The sequence below is a fragment of the Lepidochelys olivacea genome (genome assembly GCF_965140295.1).
Source record: "Lepidochelys olivacea isolate rLepOli2 genome assembly, chromosome: 9".
Taxonomy (NCBI): domain Eukaryota; kingdom Metazoa; phylum Chordata; order Testudines; family Cheloniidae; genus Lepidochelys; species Lepidochelys olivacea.
The window spans coordinates 37,172,999-37,188,839 of record NC_140419.1 but is presented as its reverse complement, the minus strand read 5'-3'; the positions used below and the strand labels follow the sequence as shown (position 1 = coordinate 37,188,839).

Sequence of the window (15,841 nt, the reverse complement as noted above, 5' to 3'; positions counted from 1 at the left end):
CTGTATTTTATAATAAAGGGGAGTTTATGATTAGCAGACTTTTCATTGTGTACAACAGCTTTCGGTGTTCATATTTAATATTGTGTGGGGGGGGGGAGGGGAAACAGATTTGCAACCTGAAAGATCTGGTGCTGTGCTGGTTAAGAAAAAGCAACTCTGAATTCCCAACCCTTTTTCTTTTCACAGCTGTCAAGAGTTCAGTGGGTTGAACTTTGAGTTCATCTGTTGACTCCAACCCAAAACTATTATAAACTTTGCATCCAAGACTCGTGATGACACATTTCTTGAGAGACTATATATTCTGACTGCAGCAGAGCAAAGTTTTCAGAACACCCGGCATTTGGCAGAGGAAAGATCTCTTGAGCTTTGTGAAGTAAGGAATTATTGCATAGTCACGTAAGTGGCTCACGTCTCTTTCCTTTCTCCCACACCATTCAATGCAATAACACTTCTAACTTCGCTTTTCCTATTGAAACATTGGCAACCAGGAGAATTGCCAGTTTCAGTTACATATATGTGACTCGTAGAGTATTTTCCACATTTATTCATAATGCTAAATGTCCATATTTGGGTTTTGTTATATTTTAAAGTTGTATTTGTTATCATTTAATATTGAGTGCTCTCTGTATAATACTCTCTGTATTTGAATGATATTTCATTAGATTAAAAGATTAGTTATTGCCTAAATACTGTAGACTATGCAAACTTCAGTCTGTTGGGGTCTGCCAGCTTTTAAAAGATAACACACTGTGTGTGACAAAGAACAGCTTGGGTTTTTAATTCATGCATGTCTATAGGGGCTTGTTTTCAAATATCTGATCTGGAGTTTTGATACCCAACACACATGTTCTCTTCTAGGCTTAAATTCTGGCAAAAGTGCTTTGATGTTGAAGATGGATCATACAAACATGACCCAAACCATGTTGACTGCTGAACCTCAGACTCTGGAGAAGAACAGCAGCAGTGGCAATGAGTACTTTTACATTCTGATTGTCATGTCTTTCTATGGGATCTTCTTAATGGGAATAATGCTGGGCTACATGAAATCCAAGAGGAAAGAAAAGAAATCCACTTTGCTTCTGCTCTACAAAGATGAGGAAAGGCATTGGGGAGAAGCCATGAAACCTCTGCCAACCGTGTCAGGACTGAGGTCCATCCAGATCCCCATGATGCTAAATGTGCTGCAAGAGAATATGGTACCATCTCTGTCATGTGCTGTCTGCTCGATGGAGGGAAGCAGTGTGAGTTCGGAGTCTTCCTCACCAGATATTCACTTCACCATTCAAGAGGAAGTGCTGGATGCTGAGCTGGGGGAAGCGTCAGAAGCCCTTCTCAATGAGAGCAGTGAAGGGTCTTCGGAAAACATCCACAAAAATTCCTAGCACTTGCAGGCCTTTGAAAAGCAGTCCCATCAGCTGGCAAAAGAATGAGTGGAACTAACGTTAAGATCTTTCAGTTTTACTTTCCTGCTCAACAAACTCTCAGCAGGTAGCTGTACTCCAGAACCTAATATGTTCTTGAAAGCTGGCAAGATGAGGAATCAAATACACAAACATCAAAGTGAAACTTAAAAATTAGTTTTTTTAAAACTAATTAGAAAATTGAATGCTGTTTTCTTTACTGTAAGTGCTAAGAACATGGAGAATATTTTTCTCAGTAGGTAACTATTACTGATATATCCTCTGCATATTTCAGAATTCTGCAAATATCTGGGAAATGTAGAGAGTAGTTATCCAAGTGTAAGTGACTAGTTTTGAATCATTGTTAATGTCCATTCTCAGAGATATTTGATCTACTAGAAGTATTTTTACTGTTTCCTTCTATCAAGCCACAGACCACTGAAGTTTTACTTGAAGATGCCTGAGACTTCACGTGACCAATTAGAAATGTGCATTTAGCAATATAAATTTGATTGCAAAAGTCAGAGATCTTTCAGTGCAAAACACATTAAAAGATCTTTGCTACAAACTGTAAGAGCTAAAAATGCCAGCTCTGCTCTGTTGCACTGAATTGAAATAAATGGTCTTTCATGGGTATAACTCAGAGCAGAATTTTAACTATTAAGGGTGAAACCTTGGCCCCACTGAAGTCAATGGCTATACTCCCATTGACTTCAAGGGGACCAGGATTTTACCCTAAGCATTCAGAGCAAAATTCTTCATTGAAGTCAATGAAGTTGTGCCCATTTACACCATCAGAGAATTTGACCCTTCTTCTACTGAAACCAGTGTAGATAAACATCAGGTTGAATTTTTTGTCTGTTCCTTTTTCTTCCACTATTGGCTTGCATGTGGCACATGCATTTCTATATTGTGATCAGTAATTTTTTTAAACCACGGTTGTAATAATTTTCCTCATCGAATGACACTGTGGTTTTACAAATGCATTAGCTACTAAATTACTTCATTTTTTTAAATAAGCAAAGGTTAATATTGAATCAAAGTATGATTATTTCAATCATGCATGAAATTTTATTATAACATTATGCGTAGATTAGTTCTTACGCATGAGAGCAAAGAACTGAAATCTTAAAGGATTGCACAGGAATATGCTTATAAAATGTCCTTGCATATTTCCTGAGTTAAAATAGCTCTGTGATTTATCCATTGGCATTAGAGCTTGAGAGACAGTTTGAAAAACATGAACACAACAGCAGAAATTAACTGAGGCAAAAGTCCTCTGTACTTCTTCTGTTTAGCAGTGGGAGCTGTTTTCACTTTGAAGGGTTAATATAATGTGAGAGGCTATACAGACATATCACTTCAGCCTTCTTATACAGCAGGGGATATTTGTGGTTGGAAAAAGCTGTATTGGTCACTAGGGGCCTGATCCAAAACCTCTTGAAGTCAGTGATTTTCTTTCCATTGACTTCAGTAAGCTTTAGATCAGACCATATAAAGCTTTTGATAGATTTACTCCAAAGGGGGCTGTTTAAGTTTGAAAGAAGCCAAATTAAGTTTGGCACTTTGCCTGGAATCACTTGAATCCTGAAACTTTCCAACTGAGACTGACATGTGAGTTGTCACATTTTCCATTGCTTTCTCCTCCTTCCTTTTATTTTAGTTTAAATGTATTTGTATCTGTAAAAATGGTGTATATACTGAGTTGTATATAATTGTCTTATGTATTTATAGTTTATTGTTTTTATTGGCACTAATTTTTATTTAAATAAAGAAACACCTTTCCTGGGTGTAATGTTTGTTCACTACTCGAAACAGATGTCCAGTAATGGGTCCTTTTCTTAACTTCTTGTTTAATTGATTTTCCATATCTCCATGTGTGGAAGGAGATAGTGGACTGAACATAGAACTGGGAATCAGGCATTCTAGGTTCTTTTTCTGACTCTGATATCATCTTGAATAACCCTTTCTGTCTGCACCTCTGAACCCTCTCCCCACACCCCCAAAATGGGGTAGGAATTCTCTACCTTCCTTTTGCAAAGAGCTTTCAGATTCATAGATACTATGCATCTAAATGGAAATTTGTATTATTTATTACTATTACTGTATATAATATCTCCAATTTGGTTTTAAATGCTTTTCTACTATATTTTACCACTCAGATTAAATTACCGTTTGGTTTTAATTACTGAGATTTGCTTGCTATTTTAAACAGGAATATTAAACACCACCAGCTATTCCATATTTTTCAGCAATATTTTGTAGTTGGAATGTTCACTTCAAATTATGATAACTTCACTAATGATTTAGGACCAGATTGTGCCACTCACATTCAATAGGACTTTAATCTCTAAGTAGCTCCACTGAAACCAGATGGGCTACTCATAGAGTAAGGTACTACTCCATGTGAAGGAGGTTGACATAGTCTGGCCCTTTGAGATAGCTCCACACATGTTTATCTTACAAAACCCATAGAAATTAAAGTGTTTTTACTGTGACGTCTGCCAGTGAAGGCAGAGTTACAGGCTTCTATACTGTAAATGTAGCCAGTAAACTACTATGAGCTAAGCATGTTATGAAATTGCTCACTCCGCTAGCTAGGGTGGGGCTGGAAGCCTTCATAGCTCCGTTCCTTCACCTTCAGCCTTCGGGGACTGCTTCTTCTCTTTTTCCCCTCCATACATCCTTGTGGTGCCTGGCACAGGGGGAGGGAAGGATCACAGGCTGCGTCTGGGCCGAGGCTCTGGGCCTGTCCCATTCACAGCTACTGCCATCAGGAGGAGGTGCTGGACTCAGGTGTGGTATTGGTGGACAGGGAGGAAGTGTTGATACAGTCTTCCACCTTGGTGGTGTAGACATTGTGGTCTTCCCTGTTTCAGCCCCATCCTTCATCTATTTGCTGGGGCTCTGGGGACACTGTGAGGGGGCTTGGTTAATGGACAGTTTGGGAGACTGGAAGGGATTTTTATCATTTGGCAAAAATCAGCAAACTGCTGTGTGGGTTTTTTTCCTCTTCCACTCAACATCCTGGAGATCTGGTTTGGGAGGTTTACATTAAAATTGTCACAACCTTGACAGGTGCCACTGTGATAGCGTGGGGTTAGAAAGGATCTGACAGAGATCTCTGTAATCCAGTGGGCTGCCTGGGCATTGGTGTTGGGCATTCACATGGCATAGTGAGGCTGTTTGGCTCTGTCCCATGCAGCTTGTGGCTCTCCTCATCCCATTTCTCCTCCAGCCTGGAGGAAGGGAGCTGGTCAGGACTCTGGAGTCAAGTCAGGGTCCTTTGGGAAGGGAGGGAATAGATCAGACCTGGCCATCACCCTCACCCTCAGGCTAATAGTGCATCACGGGCCATTGCTATCTGCTGAAAGTTGCACTGGAACTGGGGAGTTTGGAGAGGTTTCCCCAGTTAGGTAAGAGTTAAGTAAAGTTCCAGCTTCCACATTGAATCATATTGCAGTGATGGGGCCACACCAGTGAAGCTGATGAATGACTTCTGACGGCACTGGAGATAAAGAAAGAAAGAAAATAATACAACTCAACTTCGGCAACAAAAGTTTAGCTTGTTTCTGCGCTTAAATTGTGGTACAATAAATTGAGGAATAAAAGAAAATATACAGTGTGTAAAATATAATATCTGGGATCTCTTTACCACTGAAGCCAGCTAAAAAGTGCGAAGGATAATATGGCCACTTTGACAAAGACCTGATAGACTTCTAGCCTATCCTGGTATTGTGCATAACTAGGGGGAAAATATACTCTTTCGTTTTACATGTATCTATTTCCTTTGCTTTTGGTCTTTGTTTAAATTAATACTTAGATTTGCGGAGGAAAAAGCTAAGAAACAAGCATTTAGCTTAAAAAGTTGATTGGCAATGACACAGAAAGAAAAGCTGTTTCACAGATTGCTTGGTGACCTTACAGCTACCATTTGTTATTGTTTCAAAATAAAGGAGGCTGTGTTACTCTTTACAAACTGTAAACCAAAGCGAGAATATTTTCTCAGTTTAGTTAGTTTTTAAAGTCCACAGGCAGCTAGAGGGAAAAAATACTGATTTAGTTATATTCTTCAATGGTGTGGATATTTCCCACAAGTGAATTAGGCTGATTCATGGCTAATATGCCTGGGCTGGAGATGATGATAATGGCTTGTAATCTGACCAAATGTAGAAGGTTCTAGCCCAACACACCAGTTATTTACATACTCCTTTCTGAAATGAACACATTAATTAGGCACACATTTCATGGCAGCACTGTATATCATCTATTTGCTGAATTAGCTAACAGGAGTCTCTTTGATGGAGCCGTACATTGGTAACAATGTGTGGTTTTTATTCATAAACTAGCTCAGCGATCACCTGTTGAACAAAATACAGCAGCAAGTTCAGCATGTGGATTTGTAATGCTCCTTGAGGGATGTTGGGTCCTCAGGCCAAAGAATGGGTTATACTCACCCATATAGGCAACTCTCTCATCTGCAACAGATACAGTCTAGGTAATAATTAAGGAGAAAATCCTGCCCTTGTCTCTGCCAACATAGAGAGCCCTGCCTGGAGCAGTGCTGCTGTAGGTCTACTGCACTGGGACACAGGATGTTTGCCATCCGCACAGGCACCATACGCTCCCTGCACATAAGGAGTTCAGCTCTGCGGATGCTTCCTGTTTCCAGTTGCCTGGGGGGGATATGAGGATAAAGTTATAAATTAATCAAGTCAATTCTCCTACAGGCTGCTGGGAAGGATGGAAACAGAGATTAGGCGAGACTGTTAATGTTATTTTATTGTTTAAAAAATCTGGTGCTCAGATGTGACGGTGATGGCGATCACATAAGTACCTGCATAAATATGTTATTCCAGAATATTTGATACACAGGCCTCAAATACATAATCCTCTTTAGAGTGTAACAGAGGCATCCTTACTGATGCTTTCAGTCAAGATAAGGTATAATAATACTTTGCCTTTATATAGAATCTTTCGCCCAAGAATCTCAGAGCATTTATAAATATGAAGGAAGCCCTGCTCTGAGGTAAGTAAGTGGTGTTATAGCTAGGCAAAATGAGGCACAGGACACCTCAGCAATTTGCCTGGTACCATAGAATGAAATGATAGCACATCTGGGCCATACAGTGGCCCTATGTTATTTCTTGCTCATACATGTATTGGCTAAAATATTTAGATGCTTTGGTTTCATCTGAAAGCTCTTTTTTTCCCTCCGAGAAGCTGTGTTATTAGTCTAGATCCACATTACGCCAAGTAAGAAATGCAAATTCTTGGACTGGAAAGCTGGAAGAATGACTAGAGCCGACCAAACAATTGGTTGTTTAATCACTGAGTGTGTTTTACCTATGGACACATTTGGTTAATTATTTTTGCTATTTTTTTCCATCTTCACATGCCTCTGCACTTCCTTGTACACCTGGGCCAGAAATAATAGCCAAATCAGTGCTTAATTTGTGCCAGGGCTGAGCCCCCGCACTTCTGGACTTGCCACATCAGTTATCAAGGTAAAAAAATTGCTTGAGTCCCGGCACCTCTTTCATTACAAATTAAGTACAGAGCAAGCTTACCCTTTTTCTTGTTGTTTTAGTCAATTAGGGTGGCCTAAGGGTTGCAAATGCCTCCCAAAGGTTTTTGAACTTGCTCAAAGTCCCATAGGCTGCCGTATAGGAGGAGGAAGGGGACATGGGCTGACCACTTTTAAGCAGTGGTCCCTCACTAAGTCAGTATAGCTGCTACCAGAGCGGTCTGGAGTATTGCCTCATCTGTGTGGTTGCAATGCTATCGAGGGGCAGCTGGGTCAAATTTTAATGAGTGGTGCTGCAACTTGGCACATGAGGTTGCGATGCCACAGAAATGCGCGTCTGTCTGGACCAAAGAGTGTTGCGACCTGGTGCATGGGGAGTCCGTTTCTGTATGGTGGAGTGCAGAGGGGTCCGCTGAGAGCTTGACTTCTGGTGGCATCAGCTCGTCACTGTGTGGGTAAGAGAGAGGAGGGACTCCCCAGCCAAGGGAGACCTGGGGTCTCTGCTGGACGAGGCGGGAACAAGCAGGGACTAGAATTTAGCAGACCCAAGTTCAATTCCATGCTCTGCTTCCTATGTGACCTTATGAAAGTCACTTACCCTCTCTGCTTCTCTTCCCCATGTGTAAAATAGGATAATGGCACTTTCCTATTTCAGAGAGGTGTTATGAGAATAAAAACATTCAAGATTGTGAGGTGCTCAGATAATACAGTAATTCGGCCAGAGGAGTACCTAAGATAGATAGTCACTCTCTATATCTAGCAAAGAAATCACACATTCTGAAAAATCTCCAACTGGTTCAAACTCAACTGCTTAACTACACTACTCCACATGAACACATCACTTCAACTGACCATTGATCACAGGGCTCTGTTTAAGATGCGTTGTGACATTCAAAGTCTCCCATGGGACTGGTCCTAGAATCTTCGTTTCCCATGACAGCTGTATTCCACTGAAACAATGAAAGTGTCACCCAATCGAAGAAGGTGCATGAGTGTGGGAGACAGAACTTTCACAAGAAGCTCTTGAATTCACTCCTGCATGATGTCAGAATGACCACGGAGTTCACTCTGCTCAGAACTAAATGCAAATCTCGTTGCTTCACATTGCTTTCCCACAAAGAGGGGCTCTGTTCCAGGCCTATACCCTACACTCACTCAACACACAAAACTGTAAACCAATCAAGCCAGGCTTCTTCCAGTCTGGGAAGGAAGAAGCGGAAAGTGACTGTTATTATTATTCTATTTTTAAATCCATTGGAGGTGCTCAGACACTATGGTGAATGAGGCCCTATGAATATTTGGACTGAGATATTATTCTAGAATATTAGCCACACAGCCCCCCAAAATGCCCTGTAATACTAGCAATGGTAGCAGGGCCGGATTAACCTTTTGTGGGCCCGGCGCCAAACATATTTGTGGGCCCCCATGGAGGCAGTGGAGCATGGCGCGGGGAGGTCAGTCCCCAGAACAAGGGGCCAGCCAGAGGCAATGGGGCATGGCATGGCAGGGGCAGCCCTCTTCCGCCCAATGCGAGGGCACTATTTACAAACTGGTAGTTGCCAGACACACAGTGGCTTGCCCGGCCCTGTGCTGCCAGCATGCCCCTTCCTCTCGGGGAGAGGAGAGGTGGCCTATGCCGCGATACACAGCCCAACACCCCCGACTCCCTATGGCCAGAGCCCCCCAGACCCACTATGCCCAGCTCCCCCTCAGACCCACCCACAAATGCACAGTGCCCTGCACAACACCACCCCTCCCCACAGCCCCACCACAACTGCTAAGCACCCCCACAGAACTCCCACTCCCTAGTGCCTCCACACACACAGATCTTCCCTGCCCCTTCACAGCCCAGCACTGCCCCCCAGACTCCCTACAAACCCACTCCCCTAAGCCCTGCCTCCTGGCTGCACTCACTGGCCCTGCTGGGAGGCGACTGTGTCTGCTGGGCTGAGCAAGTAGCGCAGCCAGGGCTGGTCCCAGGGCCGAGAATCGCTCTGGCCCCTTGGGAGTGGCACAATCAGCTGGGCCAGGGCCTGCCCCGGACGGGCTCCCTCAAGATGCACTTGCCTGGAGGGGCCCAGCCAAGCCCTCCACACTGTCTCCCCCTCCACCTGGCTGAGACTGGCCAGGCTTCTGCACCAGTCCCAGGCGGCTCAGCTCTGGGGAGACAGGAGGGGCCCCTCAGGTGGTGGGAAGCAGAGACTACCTGGAGCCGGAGGTGCACTGGGGTCCAGCCAGAGGGCAGAAAGAAGGAGGGGGGTGGGGACAGGGATGGAGAGGAGCCCTCAGCCAGCCAGCAGGCAGGCCGAGAGGAGCAAGTGGTGGGCGGGGGGAGCCAGCAGGGTCTCAGGGTACAGTGCAAGCGGAGCAGGCCGGGGCCCCTTCTGAGTATGAGCCTGGCTCCATGGAGCCACTGGTGCCATTGTAAACCCAGCACTGTGTAGAGGTGCTGTCTGCATTGATTATTACCATCTTTTTCTTGAGACCTTAAACAGGGCATCATTGTTGGCATTTTCCATATAGATACATAACACTATAAAGTGACCCTTTGCCATTTTTCTATCACAGCGGCAGCTATAGTCTAACGATGCTGAAAAATTACAATCCAGCCGGTTAGAACTTTGCTGCTCCTGTAACGATCAGCAGAGAAATCTTTGGCAGCAGCAGGAAGTGAGGGGGAGTGAGCATCCTTGCTTGCTGCAATGCTCCCCATGTGATTCCACACTTACACCATTACATGATGTTCCTGGGCAAGGTTTGTGAATCGCCCTGCTTTCTCTTCTTATACGTTATCATCTGAGCCATTGCTGCGTACACAGGATTCTAAATTGAGCAATACCAAGAAATCTGTCATGCAGCTGTTAGGTTTGATCAGCGGGCGTAAAGTTTTCTCTGCAGCTCCAGTGTAGCACGTGGGTGATATATATTAACGGCACATAAGTCATAGTCACTGAAGTGCTATTTTCTTAACGAACATTAATCATGTTTTGCCACTGAAGAAACAGCAACAATATTGCTCTGAGGCACTTGTTCTGCATTTTATTATTAACTGTTCTTAGCCCAGTAGGATTACTGCAGATTGAGTCTCTCTATGAAATGTTACCTGGATTTAGCAAGTTATGGATGGAATGAATGTAACTTAGGTTGAAGAGAAGGGCTCTGTATTTGCTGTGAGTCTTTACCAGAGGGAAAAATGGCTGGTGGCAGTTAACTCTCATGGAGGGCCACTGTACCGTATTAGCAAGTAATAGTGATGCTTTAGGCCTTGGCCCAGCTTCTTGATTTGGGGGCATATTGCTTGTGCCCACAAAGATGGTGCTCAAATTTTTGCAGCTGCCAATGAATTGCAGGTGCATATGTAACACCGACAGACCCCGGTTGTCATCAAACCTGGGGCCTCTGGAGCTTAGTGCATGAGCCTCTGCAGCATGAGCTAAAAACCACTTGGCTGTTAGCTACAGCTGTTGAGCAGACTCATTTTATCTTTCTCTGTAAGTGGTCTCCGCGCCACTAAATGGGACAGAACACCACACCCAGAAGGTGTGTGGGTTACACATACATGGCATTTGGATGGATAATGGCCTGATATTTGCCCTGACCTGCTCTATTCTTTGTCTTACTCTTTTGATTGTGTGTATGCACCCGTACCCCTTGCCTAGTGAAGGCCCAAAAGTGGGACACAATATTTGACAAAGACCCAAAATGAGAGGGACACAAATTATGAATGGAGGAAACTGAAAATGCTTTGGGATTCCTTCCATTAGTGCCAAGGACTCTTTCTATAGCCTCATCTGCATGATTCTTTATTTCTCCTGTAAATTGTTTTCATCAATAAAACAGAAGGGACAGATCATAGGGTGGCTGGCCTCTTTAAGGGCAGTTAGGGCCCAGTCTATTCATGACAGCCTTCTTGAAGGAGATTGACTCCATCTTGGCCTACCTAGAAGTATTTAACTGGCTTTGTGGCTGGTTAGCAGCTAATAAGCACCTGGACCTGACAGAAAGCTACCAGAGCTCAGGTGCTGGAAGATTCTGAGAAGAGGAGCTGCTAGGGAAAGGCATTTAGGGAAGAGCCTTCTGGGTAGCTGTTGAGGACATATCCTGTGAGGATGTGTGTGTTACCAGTATCAGCCACAAACTAATTGGAAGTGGCACAAGGAGCTGGAACCTCTTGAGAGAAAGCACTGGAAGGAGTTGGTTGCTCTGTGGAAGGATCTGAAGGCAGATGAAGGTAGGAAGTGGCTCAGGGAAACAGCAGTGTGTTTGAAGAAGCAGAATTTAGCTGCTTAATACAGCACCTTTGGACTTGAACCCAGAGTAGAGGGAGTGCTTGTGTTTACCTACTGTCTCTCAAGGAAGAAGATGTAAAAGTGCACCTGATGTGATGGTGGGGGAGGAGAGAAGAGCTTTTGAATCCAGGGTGGGGTTGTAGGCCTGAGATAAGGTCACCAGGCTTCTGTTTTTTGGGACTCTTTTTATTATCCCAGTATGTGTTGGGACTAGAAGCAACCTGGCCAGAGGGATGAATTGTGAGAAAGGGCCAATCACCTAAGGTTTGGAGGGACTGTGGATAAGGGGTGCTAAAGTCAAAGAGGCTGCTGTACCATGCCTGGCCAAGAGGGAGTGCCCCAGCTGGGGAGTGGCCCCTACCCAGTGCATTACATAGGTGTGCAACTTTGGAATTACAAGTGTCCCATTATAAGGGGTGTGTGTGTGTAGGTAGGGGTAGAGCATAGGTGAAAATGCTGGAGGCTTCCCCTCCATATATTCTTGATGATTTTCCAGACAAAGGTGCTTCCCTCAGATATTTGTTTTGAGAACTTTGCTATTTCAACTGGCAAAGGTACAGCAAGTGAGTGTCTTTCCTTTTGTGTGTTCTTGAGGTGTCTAATGTCTCCTGAGCTGTAGGACTAGGAATTCAATCTGTCAGGCCTCTCCTTATCTCTTTACCGATATGGAGGGTATAGATTTAGGGCATTTCAATTTGCTATGAACATAAGTGCTTCCCATTCCTTTAGCACTTCAGATACTTACTGCTATTCCCTCCTTTGAATAATTATGGAGATGCTTACATACCTTCTGCGTAAAGGTCACGCTGATATAAAATTGATGTTCGCCATATAGGAGGCTGGATGGCTCAGGGGCTTGGTAAACTTACTGTCAGAATGTGAGATTCTGAATTTGCTAATTCCACTACAGGCCATCAGTTCATCTGCAAAACCAGGCTAGTAGCCATTACCATCTATAGTTCTTTGGTGACTTATGTGACAGGGGCCATGATCTGAGTGCAGCTTTTATTAGGTCGTGTCTGCAGCACAGCTGATGCCCTTGTTGGCAGGCTCAGCAGAGAGGTCAAGGACAGAATGGGGCTCACCCCTAAAGGTGGTCTCATCAGAGAAGCGGTGAATCCTATCAGCGGGGAAGATTTCTCTTCCACTGCCTGTGTTTGTTCTGTGGAGGCTGAGCTTCAGTTTCCAGGGCTGTGGACTTAGTTCTTCCACGAACTCTAGATTCCCTCCTTAAAATGTTCAGTAGAAGGATATGTGTTGAGACAGAGGTGACAATCTGCAATGGGAGCAGAAGCTTCCTGTAGATCCTCTGCTGGTGATTGACCCAGTGATAGGGAGTCCCTGGTAGGTGATCTCCACTGCCGGGTGTCCAGGACCTGCGGGGTGTGGGGAAGGGGGTGCGGTGCTCCCTGACAGCCCCTCTTTGATGCTGAGCTCAGTGGAAACTGGATGCTGCAGATAATCTAACCTTTCTTCTCTACTGAGCCTGACTTTATAGGGGCTGATCTCATTCCCCCTGAAATGAATGGCAAAGCCCCAATAGACTTCAGTGAGAACAGGATCAGACCCTAAGTAGGATGGCTATGCAGACAGCACTAGGGCCTAGGGTGTTAGATGCCAGGAGACCATCTCTTAAAATTAAGGCCCCTCTCTCCCCCTTCTCCTCTGGCCTCTTTTAACATTAGACTCTGAAAGTACTCTGATTCTTTATTGATACATGGAATTCAAGGAAGTTGCTATCTGGGAGATTAATGGCTTGCTGAAGAACAGTCAGGATTTAGGTTGTGATCAAGAGACCCATAAAATAAGCATGCAAAAAGGTGTTTTGGAAACGGTGTGTGGCTCCTCAGTTTTAAAGTTTGAATACTGAGCTGCATGCATTCCCTGACTGTGAAGCCTTATTTCTTTCCCATTAAAGCCAGAGCTTGCAGAACATGTGGAATGTCGGTAGGAGTAATTATTTACACTGGAAATAAATTGGATTCCACATGATGTAATTTAGATTAAAGCACTGCTCTTGCATACTAACTGGCTTTTTATTTCCATGCTACCTCTATATGTTCCTCAGACGTCACTGGGAATACACTAGTGGCAATCGGGAACATTTCTTTTGGAATCAGATATCCCTCGTGATCCAATTTGATCACGATTCCCTGGAAAATGATTAATTTTCTACACATCTGCTCCATCTGTGCAGGGCTGCAGGCAACTAATTCCTACGGACTTCCTCATGCTTCTCTCCAGAGATTGCTGCTTCAGAAATCCTGAGCGTAACCCAGAGATGACCCATAGCTGCCGATGCTGGGGCCCAGAGTGAGGGCAGTGGTTTGGCAGATGTTACTTGGAATGCTCAGCCCAGCAAATCTGGGGGTTGGGGCATGTGACTGTAACTGATTGTCCTAGCAGAGGGGCAAATTGTTCCATTTGGGCACTAGCTCATGTTAATGGCTGTGCAGAGCTGCAAAGCCTTCAGGGGAGCTTCGGGAAATATTGTGATGTGAGCAGACAGATTCACAGGTTGCCATCTTTTAGAATCCATCAGATTTTCAAGGGTCTTTTCACCGGTGCTCCTGGCCTTCTCCACAAAATCTAAGCAAAAGCAATCCCTGGTACTTCTGTATGGAAACCATTATTTCATAGATGCCATGGGGATGATTTTTTTAAGCAAGGTAAGCATACGATATGTGGTTACTGTCCTGACTGCTTAAACCCTATAACTGCATGGGCAAATGGCCTCCAATAACTATTAGCTTATGCAACTGCTGGATTGGTATATTTAAAGTCATCTGAAAATCAAGCACTCAGTTGTTTCACACTTGGCTTGTTTAGGAATCTGCTCCCTTGATTTGATTTTTTTTTTCTTTAGCAAAAAGAGTCCTGAATATACGTTAAGGATCCCCATCCCAGTGAATGCCCTGGTGTCCTCAGCAAAATATTTCTTTCCTTACACTTCTGTGTAATGTGCTGTCTGCCAGTTGGTTGCTACTTCCTCCCTGGAAGCAGATACATTTCAGTGGTGGTTTTTCTATAAGATAGAATTAAAAGTTAATGGAGTCATCCAAATACACAGGACCTAGTCCCTTGGCTCTGGATACTTGTTGCTTTTTCATTACAAGAGCTGGGCTGCTCTGGGCTCTTTCCAGTAGGTGGAGTAGCAGAGCTTATCTTCCATATAGGTGGAGCTGGCAAAAAAATTTTCAGCAGTTTTCAGTCCAAAACCACAGCTCTGTCAAAATAAAAAGATGTAGCAAGATGTTGCCAAGAAGGCCAATGGCAGTTCGGGCTGTAAGTAGGGGCATTGCCAGCAGATCAAGAGACGTGATTATTCCCCTCTATTCGACATTGGTGAGGCCTCATCTGGAGTACTGTGTCCAGTTTTGGGCCCCACACTACAAGAAGGATGTGGAAAAAATTGGAAAGCATCCAGCGGAGGGCAACAAAAATGATTAGGGGACTGGAACACATGACTTATGAGGAGAGGCTGAGGAAACTGGGATTGTTTAGTCTGCAGAAGAGAAGAATGGGGGGGGATTTGATAGCTGCTTTCAACTACCTGAAAGGGGTTCCCAAAGAGGATGGATCTAGACTGTTCTCAGTGGTAGCAGATGACAGAACGAGGAGTAATGGTCTCAAGTTGCAGTGCAGGAGGTTTAGGTTGGATATTAGGAAAAACTTTTTCACGAGGAGGGTGGTGAAGCTCTAGAACGTGTTACTTAGGGAGGTGGTGGAATCTCCTTCCTTTGAGGTTTTTAAGGTCAGGCTTGACAAAGCCCTGGCTGGGATGATTTGGGTGGGGATTGGCCCTGCTTTGGGCAGGGGGGTTGGACTAGATGACATCCTGAGGTCCCTTCCAACCCTGATATTCTATGCTAATTTCAACTTTTTTGATTTGGAAGAGGCAGGGGAGACACAAGGAATCACAGAAATGAAACACCAAGTTTAAACAATGCAGAACACCATTTCAATAGGATAAAATTTAATTTTGCATTTGTTTCCATTAATTGCATTTTGACTCTAATGTAGTAATTCATCATCGAAATGAAACATTTCAGTGTTTGAATGTTTTTGGTCACAAATCAACTTTTTTATTCTCTGGGAAACTTCTTCTTGTTCCAATGCAGACCAAAAACAAATTCCCACAGAACAGAAATTCTGGTTTCTCACCAACTCTACATATAGGCACTATTTCCATATTAGAGAGGAACTCCTCACTCGGCTAGTCAAATGATGAGACATTACACTTGAACAAAAGTCTGAACTGGACTTCCAGCCTCCTTCCCCAAACTCCGCCCTCCACTGCAGTTCCTTGTCATTGTTTGTGAATAGTTTGCCTAGCAGCCAAAATTATCTGAAATCAGGGTGGGGCTAATTTCAGTTATACTTCCAGATAGCGCAGATTCACAAAGATGGTGTCATGCTATCCAGAGAGGTTCATGATCATGGGTGCCAAACTCAGGGTAGGCTGTTAAGAAGCAGAGACCCCAAACTGGTGGTATGTTCTTTATTTAGATTTCACTGACCCAGTAACACATGTGAACTCCTAAAGCAGTAACAGTCTTACCATGGAGTGTCTCAGTCCCTGTGGGCATTCCAGTCTATCTTGCCACTCAGGCAAGCTGGACTTA

The 15,841-nt window shown here is 44.0% G+C and overlaps 1 protein-coding gene across 2 annotated transcripts; it reads left to right on the top strand.

Annotated features, from left to right (window-relative positions):
* Positions 1 to 296: 296 nt before the first annotated feature.
* Positions 297 to 3,144, top strand: KCNE4 (potassium voltage-gated channel subfamily E regulatory subunit 4). 2 transcript variants are annotated; one of them, XM_084639842.1, is made up of 2 exons: positions 297 to 373; positions 859 to 3,144. In XM_084639842.1, exon 2 carries the CDS (start codon positions 885 to 887, stop codon positions 1,380 to 1,382), a length of 498 nt encoding a protein of 165 aa, XP_084495968.1. In that variant the 5' UTR covers positions 297 to 373; positions 859 to 884; the 3' UTR covers positions 1,383 to 3,144. The 2 variants fall into 2 exon arrangements, with proteins under 2 accessions (XP_084495968.1, XP_084495967.1); XM_084639841.1 differs by having other exon boundaries at positions 310 to 396.
* The last annotated feature ends 12,697 nt before the right edge of the window (positions 3,145 to 15,841 follow it).